The sequence below is a fragment of the Typha angustifolia genome, chromosome 11, assembly GCF_048772165.1.
Source record: "Typha angustifolia cultivar Huaian chromosome 11, ASM4877216v1, whole genome shotgun sequence".
NCBI classification, from domain to species: Eukaryota; Viridiplantae; Streptophyta; class Magnoliopsida; order Poales; family Typhaceae; genus Typha; species Typha angustifolia.
This window is the reverse complement of record NC_133249.1, coordinates 9928690-9954449: the sequence shown is the minus strand read 5'-3', so window position 1 is coordinate 9954449 and position 25760 is coordinate 9928690. Positions and strand designations below refer to the sequence as shown.

General features: G+C 38.1%; 1 protein-coding gene across 10 annotated transcripts in view; it reads left to right on the top strand.

The window, feature by feature from the left end:
- Window positions 1–16895: 16895 nt before the first annotated feature.
- Window positions 16896–25760, top strand: part of LOC140770842 (light-mediated development protein DET1) — a 59699-nt gene continuing 50834 nt past the window's right edge. For 3 of the 10 annotated variants that reach the window (XM_073112145.1, XM_073112141.1, XM_073112137.1), the window contains exons 1-3: window positions 16901–17230; window positions 23991–24418; window positions 24525–24753. In XM_073112145.1, coding sequence (XP_072968246.1) covers window positions 17159–17230; window positions 23991–24418; window positions 24525–24753 — 729 coding nt within the window. In that variant the 5' untranslated portion in view covers window positions 16901–17158. Of the gene's footprint in view, window positions 17231–23990; window positions 24419–24524; window positions 24754–25760 lie in introns of all 10 variants that reach the window. The other 7 variants (XM_073112140.1, XM_073112144.1, XR_012106066.1 and 4 more) reach the window with 7 other exon arrangements.

The window sequence follows — 25760 nt, the reverse complement described above, 5'->3', positions numbered from 1 at the left end:
GTCAGCAAGAGGGGAAGATAGAGAGAGAAGGGGGGAGAGATCGAGAGAGAGGGGGAATGGTCCAAAGAGAGAGATTTAAAAGGAGAGAGGTGGTAGGGACGTCGGCGCTGTGGTTGCGGCGTCAACAGGCCCAACCTAGTTGGTCGGGCCGACGGCTGGGGGTGCGTGGCACCCCCAGCCCGTGCCACCCCAGCATGGCACGAGGTCGACCACATTTTGGCCGGCTGCATCGTGCCATGAAAAAAATTATTTTTATTTTTTATTTTTAAGGGATAGGTTGTTTCGTATTTGCTATGCTCCTTATATATATGTGTAATCATCAAATTAAGAATTTAAAAGACATGTTAATCGTCTATCAATATTATCGAGCAAACATATCCCTATTAAATCATCTATTTGCTAGCATAATCTAAACTTTTATAATTACTAACTCAAGTATCTTACTAAACCAATCTATCATACCAATCATCCTAAAATTTCTTTTGTATGTGTAATCCATAATCATCTATTATATAACCTAATATCTTTTTCATCATATAAAATCATCGTATGTCTTACTAAAACATATTACTCATTTAGCTACAACCAATGATTAGAATCCACATAAAGAATCAAAATAGTCTCTCTGTATGTGCCTTCTATATCATTTTCTAATCCCAAGTACATCTATGAAAAGATGAAAAGATCAAAATATGTTATATCTGTTCAAAATAATCTCAAATCTACTAACAATAATCCTTATGTATAAAATAAAATCTCCACATGTTTACAACTTTCTACACTTCATCAAATTATATGAACTTGTATACATCTCCAACATTATACTCCAAATATTATAATATATCCACATATATCCTCAATAATACAATAATGCATGATTGAATAATACATCTTTCTATTCATTAGTGGCTCATACCAATTCTCAATATACCAGTATCTCAAAATATTTTTATCAATATCACCAATTATCAAAACTTAAGAACTTCAACACTACTAAATAGACTTCCATCCTCATCGGTCAATATGTAACTCGTAAAATTCAACCAACAACTAGTATACTTGATAATTTGTCAGATCATCCTTAAACCTAGGCTTTGATACCACCTAAATTGTAATGCCCCTCCCTTGTCACGAGCACGTGGACGCCCATGTGTCCATACAACACGCATGATGCACATGATAGGAAGAGCAGGGCTCATCACGCACCAATATACCTGTACTCATATAATCTATCTCGAGATAAATCATACTACCATCCAAATAAACATATTAGCATATCAATATTCAAATCCACAATAATTATGCTGGAGCTCTATATAATCTAGTAAGACATACAAATGCCATGATAAACTATCAAGATACAACTAATACAATACCCTCCAATCTATACAATATTTTTTATTATACAAAACATAGTCTAATATAGTGGGATACAAATATATATAATACTAGTACAACGCAATTTCTACCTAAGTTATCTTTTAAACTATATCTTGTCTAGCTCACCTTATATTTGCTCTAAAAATGTACCTTTAGAATATCTTGAGTCTCTATCAAGTACCTCATATGTAAGGGTTAGAAAAAAAAAAGAGTCATAAGCTAAAGGCTAGGTGAATAGACATTATTTTAAATCGGTGATATTAAACAAAGAGTAAATTATATATTGAATAATACAAATCAAAAAGGAGCATGATGCCATAAATGACCATGTATATATATATATATATCCTCAATAATATATATATATATAATTAATATTATTTTATGAATAGTTATATATATTCTCAATCAAAAATATATCTCATTATGAAATCACAATAACACCACCAAATATAATAACATATAATATATATAACAATTATGATCAAGTGATAATAGTCTCATTAATAATGATACATGATGCATGCCAACCACTCGATTATCATATATGTTTGAATTAGATATAATCTATATATCTCTCACTATCACAATCATCAATCTCAACTTTGAATATCATCGACTATGCTAGATCACGCTACATAGCCCCAAACTCGATACTTGTCCTGCCATCATGCCACAAGCTCAAAATACATATTGTCATATGCTAAGGTTATTTCTAAAGATAATCATACTCTGTCATATACTAAGGGTATCTAATATGAAAAGGAACGTCCTCTTCAATATCTGGTTTGGTTGTAGGAAGCAGTCCGCACAACCAAGAAAAAATATTCACTAAATATTCTTTCATAGTTAGAAAATTACAAAATCAAGGGTCGTCGATCTAAAACTTTCAGATCTACGTTTTTGGTATTTACGCCTTTTGAAGATTCGGATTGCAACTGAAACGAAAATATGCAAGAGTGTGGGTGATGGTGGTTGTGACGAGTGGAGATGAGGGTGGAAGGTTGATGTAGTTTAAGGGATAAAAATGAAGGGAGAGAAGTGGCTGAGATCCTAAGGAGAAGGGAGGACTCAACAAACGAGGAAGATTAGAAGATAGATGAGACCTTGCCAATGGTAGAGGTGGCCAGTTGGTGAAGATGGAGGAGGGAGATTAGGGTAAAGAGACTAGAGAGAGGATATTCATTTATCATAATAAGTTTGGCTACTATCCACACCTTTATAGAGGCTAGCGAATAAGCCAAAATAATAATTATTAACCCTAATAGTAATGGACTCTCGCCGATCGCGTTCGAACGTGACCTACAAAAAGTTTATTTTCTAAAAATAAATAACTAATGCAATAAGAAAAGACTCTAGCAAGGTGTATCAGCCCACCATGTTTCCCCCATCTTGTCCTCAACGTGTAAGGTCAAGGAAACGCTCCAAGATGTTCGTCTCCAACTCCCATGTCGCCTCATTGGATGGTTTGCCAAGCCACTCGACTTGGACCTCCATCTCCAATCTAGTACCATGATTTCGTCGGTGCCTAGCAAGTATACGAACTGGCTCCATAATCTCTATCTCCTCCAATGGCTCCGGTAGAACTAATCCAATGACCTGATGATCTCCAATCCGCTCCCTCAGCAATAAAACATGGAAGACCAAATGTACTCTCGACCCCTCAGGTAGCTCCAAATGATACGCAACCAGATCGATACGCTCTAACACTCGAAACTAACAAAAGTAGCAATGTGCTAACTTCTAATTTTACATTAGACACAAAGTCACCTGTCGATACAGTTGCACCTTCATAAACACCCAACTGTCGATGTCAAACTCCTACTCTCGATGGCTACAATCATAAACTTACTTCATGAGATTTTGAGCAAGTTTAAGATGGGCACGCAACCTCTTCAATGTGGCGTCTCTATCCATCAATGCCAAGTCCACCTTTATTCACTCTGTAGATGCCACTGGGTCATAGGCGCGTAATGTCGAAGCCGTGTGCCCATACACCATCTCGAATGGAGTCATGCTAATACTGCTGTGATGGGCAGTGTTATAAGACAACTCCGCCCACGGTAAGAACTCCAACCATCGTCTCAGCATCCTTCCAACAAAGCACAGCAAATGCTGCTCAATGTCTCGATTGACCACCTCAACGTCCATTTGTGGATGGTAGACCGAACTGAAATTCAATCAAGTCCTCTGCAATCTAAAAAACTCCATCAAAAAATCTCTCACAAATACACGATTATGATCGGAGACAATCGTGTGTGGCATGCCATGCAACCTAGCAACATCTCTCACAAAAATTTCAGCCACTAACTTGGATGAGAATGAAAGCGACAATATAGAAAAGTGCGCATACTTGCTCAATCTATCAACCACCATAAAAATAACAGAGTTGCCACATACTAGCGGAAGACCTTCTATGAAATCCATAGAAATGTCTTCCCAAACACGGTTTGGTATCGGTAGAGGTTGAAGTAATCCGATCGGTTTCAATGTGGTTGTCTTTGCCATTTGAGAGACTTCGCAAGCACGGACAAAACTCCTCACATCTCACCTCAGTCCTAGTCATGTGCAACTCTGTGATATCCTCCTATAAGTCCTCAAGACACCCTCATAATCTACCTCTGGAGTTTGGTGGAAGTGCTCCTATAATTTATGCTACACTCCATCATTTGCGGGCATCGAGATGCACTCGCGATCCAGTAGCAAACCTCCTCGGTTCTCCAACTTCGGATAACACTCCGGATCATCCAGTACCTCCTATAACAATCTCATAATATCTGGGTCAGATGTATATGCACACCTCAGCTCATCAAGAAAAGAAAAATTGGAAGAAGAAAAGGATGTGAGCTCGGTGGTATCGGGTTGGTGCAATAGTGCATCCACCGCTCTATTTTCCATCCCCTTCTTGTACTGAATTTCATAATCATACCCCAATAATTTTGTGACCCATCTCTATTGTGCCAAAGTTTGAATTTATTGTCCCATAAAGTATGGAAGACTCCTTTGATTAGTTCAAATAATAAATCGCTTACCGATCAAATAAAGCTTTCACTTTGTCACCGTATGTAGAATTGCCAATATCTCCCTCTCGTAGGTCAATAATTGCTGGGATTTTTGTGATAAAGCCTGAGAAAAGCTATGGAACGTCCTCCTTGCATTAGTACAACTCCTATGTCAACTCCCGACGCATCGCATTCCATAACGAACTCTTTGGTGAAGTCTGGTAGAGCTAGAGCGGGTGCCATTGTCATTGTTATTTTTAATTTTTCGAAGGCTGTAGCGATCTCGCCATTGTCATTGTCACTAAATACTGTTGATGCTCCATTTCAGTCCTACTGTACACTAAAATATCGTCAAATAATACCAAGATATATTATGGCAGCAGAGGCCGAAAATATCATTCATGAGGCCTTTAAAGATAGCTGGAGTATTGGTGAGATCAAATGGCATCACCCGAAGCCCGTCCGAAGTACGAAATGCAGTTTTGTGTATATCCACCAGGTGAACTCTAATTTGATGATACCCGACCATCAAGTCAAATTTGCTTAATATGGTCACCTTTGCAAGCTCGTCCAACAACTCCTCAATGATCAAAATGGGATACCAGTCATTGACGGTGATAGCATTTAGTGCTCGATAGTTGACAAAAATTACCATGACCCATCCTTATTCTGCACCAATAACACAGGCGATGAGTAAGAGCTATGGCTTGGTTGTCTAAGGCCTTGCTCTAACTTCTCCGCCACCATTTTAGAGACAACTTCCTTCTGCACATGTGTGTACCGATACAATCTCACATTCGTTGATGCAGCCCCGAGCATAATCTTTATGCGATGATCCATTTACCTCGATGGCAACTCCTTTGGCTCCTCAAACAGTGCAAAAAATTTATCCAATAAATTAGGCAAATTAATTATAGTACTTGGACTCATTTGAGGTTTATCTCCTACTGGTCCTAACTAAAAGAGATAGACTTAATCACTCGCACAAGATAGCCCCACTATCCACCCGAAATGTCCTCAGTGCGAAAGTACCCAAATATGCATGCATCGATATCTCAGCTTGGATATCTTCCTTCGCGCCCTCCTCCACGTCCTCCTTATGGACCTCTTCTGTATACTCTCCATCACCAACAACCTCATCATCCCCATTGAGACCGTCGATGAGCATCACACTCCTAATCGGTTTGGAACACTGATGACTAGGGGTGAAACGTTCAACACATCAAAAGCAAAGCCCCTTTGCCCTTCGCTCCTCCACCTAGGTAGTGTGAGAGTTCGAACGGAGGGTCTTGTGCCTCCTCTAACATCAGAAGAGGGTCTCAAGGGTGGTCATGCCCCAATACTAATAGCCGCTGCCTTTAGACCTACAGAATTTCCAGTCAGCATTCTCGGTGCAATCCACCCATCTTGGTTACCCCAACTTGCCTTCGCTGCCATTTTAAGAGCCTTGTATTTTTGGTCCATCCTCACGGCCTTCTCAAAAGCCTCCTCGAGAGTGGTAGGACAAAAAGCATGACATTCGTTTGAATCTCCTCCCGCAGCCTCGAACTGAATGTGTTCATCAATGTCAGTTTAGGCTAAGGTGGCTCACAATAACTACTAACTCTTTCAAATTCTGTGGTACTCTAACACGGTTGTCCTATGAACCATCTTACTTAATGTGGTAGCAAAATTTTCAAAAGCCACTATCCCAAATCTGCACGTAACCCTCCTACAAAAGTCTGCCCAACTGGTAAATCCTCCACCTCGAATGGCCAATCAATACCAATGCAACGCCGTTCCTTGGAGGTGAAAGCTTGTCATTGGTACATTTGCGTCCTCTACTGTCCCTTGATAATTAATGTATTGCTTCACTTGAAACACCCAATCCGTTGGATCACTGCCTTGGAACTTTAGAAAGTTCAAGCATGCGATTCTCCCCCGGATAGCATTATCAGGCTTGCGAAAGATCCTTAGTTCAGGTCTGAATCATTGTGCTTGTTGCTCTCCTTCTCTGAATCCTCGAACACGCCCATCACCATCTCCGAAGGGATCAACATTATCATCTAAGTACCAATCTATTTCATCGACAAAACGTATCAGTGTCGCACACCTCTCGGGTTCCACAACCGCTGGCCTCGAGTTGTCTATCGGAGGTTGGGGATGATGTATAGGAATTGGTAAAAGAGGCTCATTAATATTAACATATTGTACCTAGACTTTTGGGCGTCAGTTTGGTGTGGTTTCACTGCCGGTTCTTCTTGAGGCACCGATTTTCGTTGAGGAGATGATAAAGCTGATCGATTCATGACATATTCCTTCAAGGCATTATGATTATTCTGTATTGCATCCACCCAATGTAGCAACATTTGGAATATGCCCATAAGTTCATCTGCCAAGCCCATGTTCACACCCATGGACGTTGGTTGACTTGGTCCTAGTGTGGCCGCACCAAGGAAACCGGCCTCACGGTTAGGGTTTTCGTGGGTTGAGTCTTCCCTTGTCGATGTGCTCTCCATTGATCTCCTTGATAAGGCCATCTTCTTTGTCTCCACCATTAACGGAGGTTTGAAGTTCGCCTAGCCCTAATACTAATGATATGAGAAGGAACGTCCTCTTTAATATCTGGTTCGGTTGTAGGAAGTAGTCCGCGCAACCGAGGGAAAATATTCACCAAATATTTTTCTGTAATCATATAATTATGAAACTAAGGGTGTTTGATATGTAGCTTTCTGATATACGTTTTTAATATTTATGCCTTTTGCATATTCAGACTATAACTGGGATCAAAATATACAAGAGTGTGGATGATGGTAGTGGTGACGAGTGGAGATGATAATGGAGATGAGGGTGGATGATTGATGTAATTTAAGGGATAAAAATGAAGAGGGAGAAGTGGTCGAGATCCCAAGGAGAAGGGGGGACTCAATAGATGAGGAAGACTAGAAGATAGATGAGACCTTGCCAACAGTAGATGTGGTGGCTGGTTGGTGAAGAGAGGGGAGGGAGATTAGAGTAGAGAGACTAGAGAGAGGATAGAGGAAGATAGAAATCAATATTCATTCATCATAATAATTTTGGCTGTCATCCATACCTTTATAGAGGCTAGCCAACAAGCTAAAATAATAATTATTAACCCTAATACTAGTGGCTCTCGTTGATCGTGTTCAAACGGGGTCGACCACGTTCGAACGCACAAAAAATGTTCTTTATAGATGCGAACTAATGCAGGCATTTGCACGCAGGCATTCGAACGCGCCTAGCCGTGTTTGAATGCATATTTTGTGTTCTCTGCTTTTGCGAACTGATGGCGCTCACAAAGGCGTTCGAACGTGCCCTTTTTAGCATTCGAACCCGACCTACAAAAAGTTTGTTTTTCTAAAAATAAACAACTAATGAAATAAGTCATGCATATAAACTTTAGGAGGTAAAGAAGACAAAGAAAATATGATGCAATGCAGTCTCCAATAGTATATCCATCACATATCTGCTCATGCTACAATCAACTCAACCAATAATATATGCATAAGATCTATCTCTATTTATTTTTAAATCATTTGTATATTCATGCCCAAGATCAACCTAATAAATAAACAATAATAATATGTTGAACTATAATCATCTTATATAAGATCATACATTCATGCTAAAGGCTAAAATAAAATGCGTACATATAAATACAATATATCCTAATTTGAGAAAGACGTTTAGAGGGTAAGACTACTAAGTGTCAACTCATCACCACAATAACATGTATCATTCACGTCTGTCAGCTAAGCGTCAACTCATCACCATTAAGGTCCCTGGGGTAAGGGGTTTTGTAACACCCAAACCTTAAAAACGTGCATGACATGAGCCTACACGGCACGTGCAAGGCACATGCAAGGCACTTAATAACTCAGTTAAATGCCAACAATCAAATAAACCTGTATTAACACTATAATTCTATCCACAATGTCTAAACCAAAAATAACTCAAGACTACCAAAAGTATACAGATAATTCCTAATACGGCCCCACAAAGGCCACAACACGTCATCAAGAGTATTTCACTATTACAAATATACAATAATAGTATATATATAATTTAACAAGTACAAAGTCACCTGCTAAAATATAAAACAGAGGTAAAGACATTCTGAAATGTCAACGAATGCACCATATAACATAACGCATCTTGCGTATAACATTAACCATATTCTACTCTTCACTCACTGGTAAGACCTCTAAGAGAGTATCCTACTCTACTCGCTCACTTGAGTTTTTAGAAAAGAGAAAAACAAAAAGAGTCATGAGCTAAAGGCTTAGTGAATAGACCTTACTCCGAATCAATGATGTCAAATAGAGAGTAAATCATATACTGAATAATATGAATCCAAAAGAAACATGATGCCATATATGAGCATGTATATATATATCCCCGATGACATATGCATAAATAAAATTAATTCTCATGAATGAGCATATTATATCCTCAACCAAAAATATATCTCACGATGAAATTATAATATAACATCACCGAATATAACAACATATAATGTATAACAATCATGATCCGGTGATACCAGTCACATCAATGATGATGGATGATGTATGTCAACCATTAGATAATCATATATATCAAAGCCAGATATAATCCACATATTTCTCACTATCACAGTCATCCATCTCAACTCTGAATATTATCTACCATGCTGGACTATGGTACCCGGCCTCAAACTCGATACACATCATACCATAAGCTCAGAGCATACCCTGTCATACGCTAAGAGTATTTTTGGAGATAAATCATACCCTGCCATACGCTAAGGGTATCTTAGAAAAAAATCATACTCTATCATATGCTAAGAGTGATCAATGATAGTTGTACCCTATCATACGTTAAGAGTACAATCATCAGTCATCATCATACTCTGCCATACGCTAAGAGTATGTCCAATACCAATCCGGACCAGATACCGTTTCTAGCCATCATATCACATCACATACACATGTATTTTTATGATTTCCTATATATGATAGATTATATGTATATATCCAGTACTACAATAGATCATGCAACTCAGGAATTTAGGTGGTAAAGAAGCCAATAGAAAAATGATGTAATGTAGGATTTAACCATGTATCTAACACATGCATACTCCTACTAGTCTATCATATGCACACTTATGCTAGAGATCATCTCGGTATAAAATCATAACAATATAATCATCTCCAATTATCTCGGTATAAAATCAACCTAATCAAATGCATAACAAAATCAACCTAATCAAATGCATAACAAAATATGCTTGACCAAAATCATCCTTAGATAAAGTCATATAATCATATTAGAGGCCAAAACATGCATATACATAATTATATAATATATCCTAATTTGATAAAGGCATTTATGGGATAAGACTACTCACCATCACTGTATTTACCAAACAACCACTCGTTCACACTGCTATGACAATGATCAGGCCTCGATAGCTAAGTCCATGGGGTCTTGAACAAGGGGTCGAAATCTAAAATTATTTATAACATATAATGTCAGTATTTCTATTAATTAAAATTAACTCGGCTAAAAGATAAATTCTTATTGTAATAATATACTCTTCCTTTCTATATTTGTTTTGTTATTTATTAATCATAATTATATTATCTAATAGTGTATTTGAAACATAATTATCTGCCTATTATTCTCTTTGATAATTAAGAAAATAAGAATTAAGTTACTACAAATAATTACACAAGAATATACGTACATAACCCTAATAATTACTATACCTAGCTAGGATTAATATAGTAATTTATGTTGTAGGTATTTTGCTAAACATGATATAATTAGATTTAATTCATATAAATTGAATACATTAGATTAACTAAACTAATTAAATAACTAATAACATAATCAAATATAATTTAAATAGTAATCAATAATATATATATATATTTATATTTTTAAAAAACTATACACAGTGCTCGGCTTAGCCTAGCACCTCAACATAGCAGGTGCTGGGCCGAGCCCAACACCTTGCGCAGCAAGGGTGCTACCCAAGAGGAGAAAAGAAATGAAGGCGAAGAAGAAGAAGAAGAAAAGGGGAAGGGGAGTGGGTGTAACACCTAGAAATTAAATAAAAAAAATCGACCCTGCGTCCCAACTTGCCACCCCCGTCCTCTCTTTCTTCTTTATCTTCTTCTCCTTCCGAGCATGCCACCAACCACTCCTCTATTTCCCTCCAGCCCATCATCTCTCTCTCTCCCTCTCCTCTCGTGTTGCCGACGCCAAAGCTGACGAAGCTAGCTATGGGAGCCCCTCAGTAAGCCCCTACTCCTTGTTAAATTTCAGCAAATTGACCTCTCCCCCTCACCGTCATCGGAGTCCTCGGTAGCCGACGACTTCGCATCTAGCTGCCGGTCCAAGAGCTTCGGTGGAAGGGGGGGGGGGAGAAACCCCCTTAGATGGGCTTCAGGCCTTTAGTGAAGGGAGGGGGACTTCCATAGCCTCCGGCCATGGAATGCTCCTTGCCGCCCTGTCGGCCACCATGGCCGCGGGGCGAGCTACTCCCGCTCCCCCGTAGGCGGGGAGGACAAACGGCGACTCCATCGTGGCTCGGGCTACACCCTGCCATCATCGAGCCGAGCTCTCCTCCTCCTCTTTCCCCTCCCTTTCCCTCTGGTTAACCACCCACCTCGAGGGTAGGCTGTCGATGACGTGGGTCATCGATAGCACTGGGGCCTTTTCCACCCTCCTTCGTCTCCTTCCCTTAGAAGGAGATGGTGAGGGAGGGTGGGGGTTAAACAAACCCCCACCCACATCCCTTGGTGGGTTGTGGTTTAGATCGTAGCCTATGAAGCTAGTACGCTGCGGTCTAAACTGCAGCCTATAGAGCCCGTGGGCTGCGGTTTGGACTACAGCCCATGAGTTATACCCCCTTGCATGAAAAGATTGACACTGCGCGAGGAGGATTTTGGGATTCCGGAGGAGCCGACTAGTTGAGGGAAACTAGAGTACTGTGGAGACCCCTAGGTGAGTAGAGTTTATACGAGTCTAGAACAATGTAATTACTACTATTATACTTTTCCTAATGTTATAAAAATGATAATGTTAGCACATGCATTTAGTATAACTATTATGTATCCTAGTACGTGTAGTTGTTGATAGTGTACTTTTCATAATATTGTATGAATGTTAGTATTAATTCATGTATTTAGTATACCATGATATATCTTGACATGTGCAGTTATTGATAGTATATTCTTTATGATGTTATGGGAATATTAATGTTAACATAGACATTAGTGTAACTATGATTTACATATATCTTAGTATGAGATACTCTTGCATAAATATCTATAGTGCATATAGAATATAATAACTATGATGACTATGACATGACTTCTACATCCGCAGACACTGCACCACTTTCACTTATCATTAATAGTCATGTTCTGACTAGGCAAGTGCCTTCTATTCGCTCAGCCTGCGTTAAAGGTAGAATATATCGTATATGACTTAAACTATTAGTGGCCTACACCTGAGATTGTTAACCTGAGTGGCATTCAAGTAATTACACTATATGTCAAAAATTAGATTATAATGATAGTAAGAACATGATTATGAGGCAGAGATATATCTCTGTCGGTACTCGATAATATAGGGTTATGGCGTCCACTAATGAGTTGAGGGCTTTTGACTATTCTACTGAGAGCGGTGATGATTTAGAGATAGTGAGATATGGGCCTACGATCGAGGTCCTTAGTATGATGGTCACAAACAACTAGTCACATGCAGTGTCGCCATGCATGTTTGGGTGACATTATCGCTAAATATGTATATATCCCTCCTCGATCTATGAGATAATAGATGGTTATGTGATGGATAATTTCTGGAGAATATCTAAATTATATGGTAAATGGCTTGGTGAGCTATGATAAAACATGATTAATGCCTTGGTGAGCATATTCTGACTAAACCTCCTTGACTTGCGTGAATATGAGGAAAAGTACTCTTTTTACTCCTAAGCATAGCATATAAATGCTATGATTGAGATTTGTATGAATAAGAGATTGTATTAAGCTTTATACTTGTGTAGATTTATCCTGATATGATTAGGGGTTGGCATGTTTAAGGATAGTACCATATAGTCTATATCAGTTGCATTGATTTAGTAACTTATTATAAGTCATTTAAATAAGCTTATTCTATTGTTAGGATCTATAGGCATGCATTAGAATATGCACCTATGACTTCATTGTTATATATTGTATGGATTCTACTCGTTGGGCTATGCGCTCACTACCTCTTGGTTGCATCATTTTAAAGCTAGGGGAAGCAGGTGCAGGTAGCGAGGAGTAGCTGCCTTTACTTCATTTAGAGTTATTTCTATTAGTTGTATTAAGCCCCTACGAGGGTGTTATGATTGGAGTTGTATTTTGGACATTGGAGTTATATTTTAGATATGTATCTTTGAAGGCTTGTTGTGGCCTCTAGAACTTGTATCTATACTCATATTTGCTTGAGATCATTTATGGTATAAACCTATATTTCTATATGCCTTGTGGCAACATATTACTGATAGGTCATGTGATTCACTACGTGGAGGATTTATTCATGCGGTATACATGTGTATTTGAAGGTTTGGATGTTTCATTGGCCATAGGGGAGGGTTACGGCCGTTGGTGGCCACTCAACTGTCGGCCTTTCACTGGTGGCTCAAACCTCCAGCAGTCCCGAGAGAAAACCGAGAGAACCAAAGAGAGAGAGAAAGAGAGAGAGAGAGAAAAAGAAGGATAGAAAGGAAGGCTCACCAGTGGATAGAAAGGAAGGCTCACCAGTGGATAGAAGGACAGCTGCTCTTCCTAACGGTCAGTAACTGCTGGGGAACTAGAGGGAGAGATAGAGAGTGGGAGAGAGCTAGAGAGAGAGAGAGGTCGAGAGAATGAGGGGAAGAGAAAGAGAAAAAAGTTAGAGAGAGAGAGATGGTCACGTGGTGGCGACAAAGTGGTTGGTGGGCCAGGTCCCACCTCCATGTGTCACCGTGACGTGGAGAAAAGTGGCTTAGTGGAGGTGCATGGCACCTCCACTACTGTCATGACATGCTGGGCACGAGGTCGGCCATAGCGTGGCCGGTCGTCTTGTGCCTAGCAATTATTATTATTATTATTGTTTTTTTTACTACTTAGGTTATTACAGGTTTGGGATCTAAAAAATATTTATGTGATATAATGTTAGCCATTTATCTAATTAGAATCCACTAAAATATAATGGTTTATTAGGTTTAATCAAATAATTGGATTTATATTATATATATATATAGTTGTGATTTGTTACTATAAATTATATTTATTTATTAAAGACTCAGGTTTTCTAATTATATATTAGGCATATAATAATTAATCTATTTTGATATAAAACATTAAAGGATCAAATATACAATAATATAATTAAAAATATATGTACTTGCAATATCTTTGTATAATTCAATTATACAGTCCAGAAAAGTTATCTAATAAATTAGATAATTCAATGGTAGTACCTAAACTCGTTAGAGGCTCATCTCCTGCTGGTCCTAACTGAAGAAGATAGGCCAAATAAGACGCACTAAGCAACCCCACCATAGACTACATCGTAGGAATCGACGAAGTCCGAACACCATCAAGCTGCACATGCTCCAGAAATCAAATATGATGGGTCCCAAACTCTGTAACCACTGAGCACCAAGAACAATGTCTTCTCCTCGCAACGCCAACGGATACAAGTCCACAATGATGTCATGTCCTTACACCCGTATACTAACTCGGCGAAACAAGCTCTCTGCCCTAAGTTTCGTGTCGTCTCCAATAGCAATGTCAAATTTCGTAGTTGGTTCGGCATCCAAACCCAATCTCCTCGCTAACTTCTCGTCTAGAAAGTTGTGTGTACTCTCTGAATCGATGAGGATGTGCACACAATATTTTCTAACAAGTCCGTCTACCCGTAACGTCCTCGGCGCGAATGTACCCAAATATGCATGCATCGATATTTTAGCTTGAATATCTTCCTCCATGTCCTCCACAACGGTCTCCTCATGGGTCTCCTCTGGACACTCTCTATCATCATCAATCTCATCATCCTCCTTAGAACCATCAATAAGCATCACACTCCTAATCGGTTTAGAACACCAATGACCAGGGGTGAAATGCTCATCACACTCCCGATCGGTTTAGAACACCGTTACTGGCCAGCTAATGACTGACCTCTCATCGAAAGCTTAACTCTAGCTAACTTGAGAGAGAGAGAGAGAGAGAGGAGAGAGAAGAGAGGAGAGAGAAGAGAGGAGGAGGGGCTGACAAATCTGAGAGAGAGAAAGATAGGAGGGAAAAGAAGAGAGAGCTCACCTTGTAGTGGCGACTATAGCGGTAGGCCAACATCAGCAAGAGCGAGAGAGCCCAAAAGAGAGGGATCTAGAGAGAAGTTTTCTCATCTACCGATCGTGTCATGCCTTAAATTTTTTTAGGTTGGGTTGTTATAACTTTCAAGTCAGCAATTGAGTTTGCATCTATCTTGAACCATATAGGTAGTACAGTGCACATAGCTATTTTGGACCAAACTAAGTCTTAGAGTGAATTGGATTTGTAGCATACCGGCTGAACCTACCTAAGGAGTCAAGAATTCACCTAGTGTTTCATGTCTCAAGATTGATGGCTTGGGTTAGACTGACTGAGCCTATGGCCACAAGCTTATCTAATCTGAAAACCAGACCAAAATCAAGCCCAAACCTGTGGTGATTTTAGCTAAGAGGCAGACTAGACAGAATGATACATAGATAACTGAAGTACTAGTGGAATGGTACAACCGCTAGGGGTAGAATTTAAGGATCGATTTTCTCTGATTTTCCACTTTGAGGGCAAAGTGAATGGAAGTATAGTGGAATGTTGTGGTTTAGATCCAAGCAGACCACTTTACTGAACTTGGGGCTCGCTAGGTCAAGCCTAATTATCCTAGGTAAATTTTCTTCCGTTTACAGTAATATTTGGGGACTTCGGGTTATAGCATTCAGATGCTCTAATAGGCCATTCGACCACATAACCTTCTTGGTAGGATAAAGGCTCTTGGGCATGGATTTGAATGAGCTCACAATGCTCAAACCAAAGAGCACAACAATTGGAGTTTCGATGATGCTTTTGAACGCCCAGCGACCCATTCAAGCGACCGATGTTAGGAATATTTTGTATCAAGGTTAAATTAAATGTTTTTAAAATTTAGGCTAGCATCTAAGTATGTGGATGACAGCCTGCATAAATTCCCCATATTGCTCCATCATCACCATGCCACAACCCTCATCCCATTAATCCACATATTTTCGAGTATTCACAGACTAATCCACAATATGAACATATGTTATATGATACGACTCGGTCCATATTAGCTCCACTCGCGACATTGGATTTATTGGGATGAACCTGTTTGTCTAGTTGATTTTTGTTTGAAGAAATAAAAGGATTTTTGCCGAGGGGTATTTGAATGGGTTATGCGAACGCCTGCACGCATTCATAAAAACAGAGAACGCAAATTACGCATTCGAACGAAATCAGGTTATTAGAACGCGATCGTTTGAACACCTACACACGTTCGTAATGACAGAGAATTGTAATTTCGTGTTCAAATGCATCGTGGTGAAAATTGTTAGTTTATTAGGGTTTTCTAACTTAGTTGATGGGTCCTTATGGTGAGCCTCTATAAATATATTGAGAAAATCCTAATTGGAGTTGAATTTAATAATTGAAAATGGCGTTGTGTCTTTATCTTCTTCTCTACTTACTCTAGTTATTGGTGCCCTGTCCCACCTCCTTTCTTCCATTGCCCAAGTCTTTGGTCGGCTTCCTCTAACTCCTAATCCCCTTCCTTTACAACAACTTTTCCCACTTCACACGAAGAAATTAACCTAGCACACATCTAGCCATTGAAGGACCATCGAGCTAGAGTTTATCTGACTTTCGTCCATTGTTCGGCCGATATCTCAAGTTCTAGCCATTCAAATCCTGCGATCTTAGATTTGCTGGAAAGCTCTTTTTAAGGGTGACAATATATTCAAAATTCACGAAGATTTAGTAGTTAGATTATCCGCAGGTTCCTTCGAAAGTGACATCCTCAATCTAATCTAGAATAGTTACGGATCGGATCAAGCCGATTCATAACATTATAATTTTAATCTATTGTTATAAAAAAATATACTTATTCAATAATATTTAAGGTTAATATTTGAGTATCAAAACTTTCTCACTCCCACTCAAAAAGAATGCAAGTGTAATCTGACTAGAAAACAGTGAAAATTGGATGATCTTGCAATAGAAACATGAAACGTGAAAAAAATTGCTACATCAAACATATCTCAGGTTTATCTGGTAAATTTTTTTTTTCTGTTTCTTTCTGGAGAAAGGGGGCAATTTAGGATATCTTTTTCGAGGAACAATTTCGGAGATTTTTTTTCGAGGAACAATTTAGGAGATAAGGACGCCGATTCGCGGCCATCGTGTGATGGCACAGTCAGGAAGGCACTGTGGACGAACTTGAATGTGAGATCACTGGTGCGCTCGGACCGCGTGTCGTTTCGCCAGCCTCACAAACCTTGCCTGTAACTAGGAGATGGTGGTGCAGCGTTCGAAAATTCTAAAATCTTTACCACGTCTACAAGCCTGAGAAACAGAAAAACTCTTCCCCTTCTTTCCTGCTTTTGCTGCGCTCCTATCCGAGTGTTAGATCCCAGTCTTCTTCGCGATGGTGGAGAAGGATGAGTGCCCTTTCCCGTCTTGGTTCCGTCCATCGTAGTTATGTTTCGGAGCAATAACGTCGCTGCCAGGGTTTTCGAGCGCCAGATTCTCACTCCGCGCCCTGGCACCAGTGTACGCTTTGTTCTCTCTTTCTCATTTAGTTATTGTATTTTGTCCATCTGCACTTCTATTGCTTACCGTTGTCTTTATTGCTTGTTTGATACTTACTCTGTTATGATTCTGTAATTTGGGTCCTTTTACATGCACTTATTCGTTCTGACGCATGCTAAACGCATTTGAGATCTCAAGTTTTCCTGAGTAATTTATTCAGAGGGTGCGCCAAGATTGATGCACTTTTCTTTTCCCTCTCTCCCATTCGGATTTGGAGTTCCTGATGTTTTCAGATAGGATTGTTGATATCCACGACACATGGAAATGGGTTGATCCTGTAAATTTACTCCTAATCGTGCCAAATCGATGGTTCATTGTTGGCCTGGAGAACATTCACTACGATTTTGGTGAATAATGTACGCGCATTGGTTTTTAGCAGGAGTCCGGTACCAAATAGGAACGGAAAGATAAAGATAGATTAGTCGTTCCCTTATAATGAACTTTTATGAGCTATTGTGTAGGCAGAACGAATCATGAAATTGCCCATTGTTGGAAGGAGTTTTCGCTGTTCATATTCAAAATGCTGTGCCTTATATAGAGAGCTTGATCAACTTGATTCCCTTATGATAAAATGGTGAGCTATTTTGTAGGCATAACGAATTTGTTATGAACCAGATCTGGAATGATCTGGATGCAAGAAAATTATGATATTTTTGTGGGTGGTAGCTCATGAGGTAGAGATCTTTTGGCTCTGATTTCACATGAATCCAAGGTCTGGGTGAAAAATTAAAAATGAAATAATGGAGGAAGGTCACATTTCGGTTGAAACGGATTATCTAATGTTGCAGCGGTTATTGGAGGGTGGTAGATGGCCAAGGGTGGTAGTGGACAATCTACTCCTATGAAAATAAAAATAATGGTGACTAAGGTGGCTCGCGGGAAAACATGGTGACTAGGGTTTGGGTGTTTTGAATAGGTCTAAGGTTACGAGCTACTCCTATGAAGATAAAAACAATTTAACAGTTACAATAAAAGATAAAGGCATTTAATAAAACTGGCTAAATTCAATAATCATTCCATGATGATAATTAATCTATGACCTCTCCTATTTATAGGAATATGATCATAGCGGGTCAAATTCAATTTATCTAATTGGGCTTACATCCGATTTATTTAAAATTTAAAGTAATAAGTAAATCTAACTAACTAATTAACTCGACTCGACTAACTCAACTCACGTGGTCGGATCGTATAAGAATCGTAAAATTGTCCACTATTGGAAGGAGTTTTCCGTGTTCATATTCAAAAAGCTTTGCATTCTATAGAGTTTAATCAACTTGATTGATGAAGGCAGAGTTTTCTTTCTTTTTGTTTTTGAAGATAAATTGTACTTGAATAAAAGAAAGGTTTGCATAGGTGGCTTTATACATTGGGAGGGTGGCGGTGACGTCGGCGTTGTTGTTGAGTGGCTTGAATAAGGCGGCAGGAGACCGAGGCTTTGATGGCGGTATTGGTAGTAGAAGGCGACGTCATTATCGATGGAGATCGGCAGTGTTGTCGGGTGTGGGGCGGCTGCAAGATGGATGGCAAGGGCTTGGTATCAAGGTGAGGGGAGATTAGGGATGAAGATGAAGTGGCTAATGGGTTTTTGGTATAAGTGAATTGGGTTGTCCAATGGGTTTAAGTGAATTGGGTTGCGTTTAAAATATTTGGTTAATAGGTTTTGATTTTGGGTTAGTGGGTAAAGGTTCGGTTGAGTGAGAGGGTTTGGGATTGGGGATAATAGTTGGATTGGGTTTAGTTAAACGATGAGTGGATTTGGGGGGATTCCGAAATTTGGAATATGGTAGGGAAGAAGAAAAATGAAATTTGGTTGAAAGTTCAGAAAAAAGGGGATTTGTTGGGATTCTAACAAAAAGGTGAGAGCCAAAAATTGAAATTTTGAAATTTCGGAAATTCTTTTCCCACACTACTAAGTACACCTATCATATCATATAGATGATGATGCACCATATAGGAAATATGTACTAAAGGTGATATGACCTAAGTAAGGAGCGTAATCAAATCAGCCCTAGACAACAAATAAGTCTCTCGCTATCCTTTTGGAACCGGTACACATTGAATCTAGAGTTTTTATTTGATAGATGGTAGATAAATATGGGCTAAGGTTGATGCAGATGATGATGGAATGTGGGTAATAATAGATTTGGTAGGATTACGCATGGTGAGAAAGAGTATCGTCGCGGTGAAGGAAAAACTGTTAAGAGGAGAGGGCAATAAGGGTTAAAAATTTACTAGATGATAGAGTGAAAGCTAGAGAAAGGAGAGGTAGAGAGATCGAGAAAGATTAATTCATTTAGATAAGTATGTTTAAGACACAAGCCATAATACCCTATTTATGAAGAATAAAATAAAAGAGTCATAAACCGAATAATAAATAAATAATTAAAATTATCTAAACTGTTCTCTAACTTTTCCTTGGATTATAACTCTATTTTGCTCTAGGTAAAGTCTGAATCTAAAGAAAGTCTAAACACAAAAGTTGTAGATTATGATGACATCGATGTAATCTATCTGGTTTCATATTATTTAGACATTGCATAACTATCTTATGAGTATTTTTTCAAAATTGTGCAAATTGAAATTTTCTACAATTTAGGGATTTAGACTAATTTCTCACTTGGACTCAAATCAAACATGGATTGTATCAATCCACAACGCTTCCGTCCACTTTGCCTCAAGGTGAAACACAATCTTTATTTGAGAATCCTCAGATCACTCGGTCTACTCTGGATTCAAGTTGTTCAAGCAAGTTGCTAGCTCGCTTGTATTGAATTGTCGCGATAGCGCATTTGCAGTTTGACTTTCCATTCCTTTTTTTAACACACTGTTTCATAGTCGTATTCAAGTAGCTTGAATACCCATTATTGTTGTGCCAGTATATACATTTGCCGACCTAAAAGGTAAGGTAAACTCCGTTGATCAATACAGATACTGACGTGGCGACCGATGAGATATGGGCGCCATCTTTATAATAGCATGAATAATAGCCAATATCTCCTGGTTATATATAGGCAATTTTTGAGATTCGAGTGAGAAAGCCTTACTGAGGTAGGCCATGGGTCGACCTTCTTACATAAGCACACTCCAATGCTAACCTCGAAAGTGTCACACTTGACTACGAATGTTTTTGAAAAATCGAGTAACACCAAAATGGGAACGGATGTCATGACAACCTTTAACTTGTTGAATGCATTCTATGCCTTGTTTGTTCCATCTAAACTCACCCTTGTTCAGTAAGGATGTTAGTGGGTCGTAATCTTATCATACCCTTTAACACAGTGTGGTTGGCGGGTCGTAATTGAGAGTGGAAGCGAAGGGAAGATGGTGTTGAATTATTTTTTTCTAAGGTCTCTCATCAATCATGCCCATAGCTCATTATGAGATAGGAGAGAGGGAAGATGAGGGGGAGAGAGAGGATGAATTTGTCATGATTTGACACAGAATGGTGTGTACGGATTTATTCCTTCTTATTTGTAGACCTAAATTTTTAAGCCCACAGATTTTACTCCTAAGCTCACATAGTTGTGGCATATGAGCCTGCAAATATTAGAAGTATTATTAGAAGTATTTTTTTGATTGTGTTGAAAACTCTCTCAATTTTGATGAAGGGCCTCTTCCTACTGAAGCCCTTCCATGGATGGGAGTCTTCTTTTCACATGCTGGGTCTTTGTACTGTTGTCTTTAAGTGGAACATCAACTATTGTTTCATTTTCCTTTTCCAAATTAAATGGGTGTCTATTTTCTTTATTAAGCACACATGTCATTTATGTGTGAGAACTTCTATTGTTAGTGTGTTAATCCACATGACAAATATATCATTTGTATTGTGTAAATCATAATATGTTAATATTTTCTACTTCACAATTATATATGCTAAGCTTTGTGACAAGTTGTTGATTCTGTAATATTCCTTCCACATATGGAGTTATTTTAATTCGTACAAGCTTTCCACCATTTTCTCACCTATCAACCTAATACTTTGGGCTTATGTAATCCTTCTCTTGGCTATCATGTTTAAGCTTAGAAAAGGAACAATGATTTCTCTGCACTCCAAAAAATTTAAGATAACCTTATAATAAGCATCTAGGGTGTTCTTAACTTCTTATTAACCAAATTAAGTAATAAACCTCAACAAAGACAAAAGAAGATTGTTTTCTTCTAACTACACTAAATATGAGAATAGAGAATTGATGCAAATCTAGTATGAATGCAATGTTTTGGAGAACAATCGACCCAAACAGGTAACTAAAGTAATATATAGTAAGCAATAACTGATAAGAAGTTAATTGATTAAAAGGATCACTACTAGATGAAAGGAGAGAAAACCACTCAGATAAGGCAGTAACTTCCTCAACTTTCAAATATGTACGTTGATAGTAAAAAGGCTTAAAATATGGTGTAAGGAAAGACTTTAGAGTTTAGGTTTACCAATAAATGAAATAGTAGTGCTTTTACTTTGAAACCAAGTCCTTCTCTTCACGTCCGGGCACCCAAAGATTCTCTTTCACTACTGGAATCTTCTGGACAGCAGCAGTAACCAATGAAAAAGTAGAGATTGAAAAAGAAGAGAGGTTTAGAGAGGAGGTAGAAGAGATTAGAGAATAATCTTAAGATATAGTAGGAGAAAGGGGGAGAAAGAGAGAGAGAGAAGAAGACCGCAGGAGAGAAAATGAGAGATTTCAAATAATTCTTATTCCAACTTGTCCTTGTTTCTCATGCAATAACCCTTAAATGGGTTAACAACTTTGATTCTAGCTGATTCTAATAGAAACTTATTTCTTAATAGGATTCTAATTGATCATCTTACCTAAATTGACTAACCCAATTTAGGTAATAAATCAATGTGGACATCTCTCACATATAAGCTTACCATAACTATCAATTGAGATTCTAATAGGAATTTATTTCCTAATAGGATCCTAATTGATTAAGTCTTACCTAAATTGACTAACCTAATTTAGGTAATAACTCAATGCGGACATTCCCCGCATATAGGCTACCATATCTGTCAATTGACTAATTCAATTGATTATTTGAATTAAAAATCAACAATTAGACCAAAATTGGATTCACGTAATTCTATTTTGGTCAAATTGAAGATATTACCCACATCAAGAATTGTATAGATCTTTTTCTTATAATTATACCTCCAATGTTTTGAATTATCTGTTGGGTGGAACCAGCTAAGATTGATATTTGTTGGTAGTGCATACCTAAATTTTTTAATGCATAATACAGTTCAAAAGTTTCTTGCTTAGTTAAGGGTACTATGCAACGATGGCTGTGTCGTGCCATGATCGGCATGCCCCTGCGTGGTACTAATACCCCTTTAATATGTTTTTGATAAAATTTTAGGATATTTAAAGATATTTGGGTCTTCGGCATATCAATTTTTTGTTTTGAATATATATATATATATATATATTAAAACTTATGTTCCAGTCTTTTATCTTTAGATTATTTTTATAAATAACATATTTTATTAAAAGTATAGCAATAGTCAAATATAAATATTTCATCACATAATATAATTAAAAACATTCATTAAAATAAATATTAATAATTGAATGCTCTGTAATATGATTGAATACTCTATAATATAAATGAATACATAATAACAATCAACACATAATATTAATTGATAATAGTTCAATAATGAAAATTAATTTTTAATTGAACGTAAAATGACAGAGAGGATTAAAGATTTTATTTGCCAGTGCAAGAATTCCATGAGAATGTTGTATCGAATACTGTTGATAATCTTTAAATATTGATGATGATTTCATTTGTCGGCATAATAATAATACTAAAGTTGAATGATAATGATTAATAGGAATAGTAAAAAATTTTAAAAAAATGGGCACTACATCGGCATGGGTCAACATGCACCAATACCGGATTGGCACGGCTTGGCATGCATTTGTGTTACGAACTCGATCTCAGAGGGTCAATGTAGTGTAGTTGCAGAATATTTGGTCCGCGCAGTCCTAGGATAATATTTGCCAGATATTCGTACGTCGTCGAAAAATTACAAAACTGGTTAGATTCGCTTCGTGAATTTGGACCTTCTCATATTTGGACTCTATCTGTTGTGAAATCAGGATCTAACTAGGTCATGGAAAATTGGCAAGAGGCCGTGATGGTGAGGATGGAAGGAGGCTAGGCTAATTCATGCATACCTTAATCTGGTTACACTCCACATATTTAAAAGAGAGGCTAATTAAAGAAGCCCAACCAACTAATTAAAAAACTTAAGTCATGACACGTTGAAGCAGAAATTGACTCAATTAAAATAGAAATCGATTAAGTTAAGATAACCAACTTGACCCAATGAGTCTAATGGTCCATGATGTGGTCCAACCAGATCTGGTTCACATCAAGTCCGCATGGCTTGGCATAGGGGTGTGCCATTGGCACACCTCGTGCTAGGTGCCGTACCACTACCGGTATAACTATCTTGGTATGTATGGTTAGTTTCTCGAGCATATGTTGATTTCTTAAAAAAATCCTATTATTTGTTATTGTTCAATGAATGAGCTTCAAATGGACCGTCAAGGCTATGATATTCAGTAAACTGTCTGGTTGTTTTGGTTTAAAATTGACCACTTGTTGAGATGCAGTTAGCACCATAGTGATGCAAGACTTTTTCTTTTCATGTTTCACTATTAGTTATAGTATGTCTGGACAAGATTTAGCTTTCTCTGCTTTTTGTTGACAGGTTAATGCTGCCAGACAATTTTACGAGAATTTGTGTCCGAGTTATACAATATATGATATTGACTGCCCAGACCATTCCTTTCGCAAGTTCACAGATGATGGTCAGTACCTTGTGAGTTTTGGTCAGAATCACCAGGATCTGATTGTTTACAGACCCACATGGTTATCATTTTCGTGCAAGGAAGAAGACTGTGATTCTGATAATCTGCCCCAGAAAGCAAGGAGGTTTGATAGCTTCTTCAGCCAGCTCTATTGTGTTTCTCTTGCATCTAGCAATGAGTTCATTTGTAAAGACTTTTTTCTTTATATGGAGAGTCACAAATTTGGTTTGTTTGCAACGTCAACTGCTCAAAGCCATGAAGCGCCTGACAGTGAGGGTGCAATTCATGGAGTACCTTCAATAGAGAAAATAACATTTTATCTTGTGAGGTAGGTTTACTTTTGTGAGAAGTGCGATATAATACAGATATTATAAATACTATTGTAATATCTCTTATTTCTTCCTTTCCTTGTGTATCTACTTCTCTCTTACCAGACTAGAAGATGGAGTAGTACTAGATGAAAAGTCATTTCACAATGACTTTGTCAATCTGGCACATAGCATGGGGGCTTTTCTGTATGAGGATCTGCTATGTATTGTGTCCCTTCGGTACCAAACAATACATATTCTACAAATTAGGGATTCAGGCAATTTTGTTGAGGTACGCAATATAGGCACATTTTGCCGTGAAGATGACGAATTATTTCTCCACTCACATGCTCAGGTGACTAATTTCTTTTCTCATCTATCTAATTTAGACTTCAGCACTGTCATGCTTGATATTTTTGGGCGACCTCTGAAATTTAAATTATCCACTTCTGATTGTCTGCTCCTTATTATAATGTTATTTCTATACTAAGTATTCCTAAGCCAAAGAAGTATTAAAAATAATAGAAATAGAAATCTATGTTTATTAGAAGGTACTCCATTGAATACTCTATGGTCATCTTCACATGAATATTTCCTAATGCTCAGTAGTCAGTGACAATCTGCATATTGTCCCTTGTATCTTTAATTGAGCAAATTTTGTAGTATATGTTAATGCACAATTATAAAAATATACGTCTATCAGAAGGTAGCATTTAGCGAGGATTTGAGGACATAGCCAGCTTGCTCTTGTTACGACATCATTTTGTTTCGGCGACTTGAAATAGTTGCAAATTATACTATTAGTGACAGTGAGCCACACCAAGTTTGTGAAGTACTCTGGGTGATCCAACTAGCATACAAACTTCCTATTCTTTCAAATTGGGTATTGGTTATTGTTCATGTGTATATTGTATATGTATAAACAATATGCGATATATGTGCGTCTATGCTTATATACTTGTGTTTGAGGACAAACATTTTGTTAAACCTTGGAAAAAAATATTAAAAGCACTTTTATAGCCATTTACTATGCTTTGGGATTCGGTTGGGGTTTCAGCTGATTCCGACCGAAACGGGTGAGAACGGGTCGGATTCGACCCAGATCTGACTCGGGGAGCATTAATAATTGATGTCCCTCCAGCCACCGGTGACTGAGTAGATCTCTGGTGACCTCGACCTCCGGCAATGTTCTCCGACGAAAATCCGATGACCTCGACCTCTGGTGACCTTAGGTGATTTTTTTTTTCAATTTCTAATTCCTTTCTTTCTTGTTTTTTTTTTTCATTGCACTTAGCAGCAGCACCAGTAGCAGGGTGTTGCTATTGCACACCTGCTGCTGCTGGGAACTAAGAGGTTGAGAGA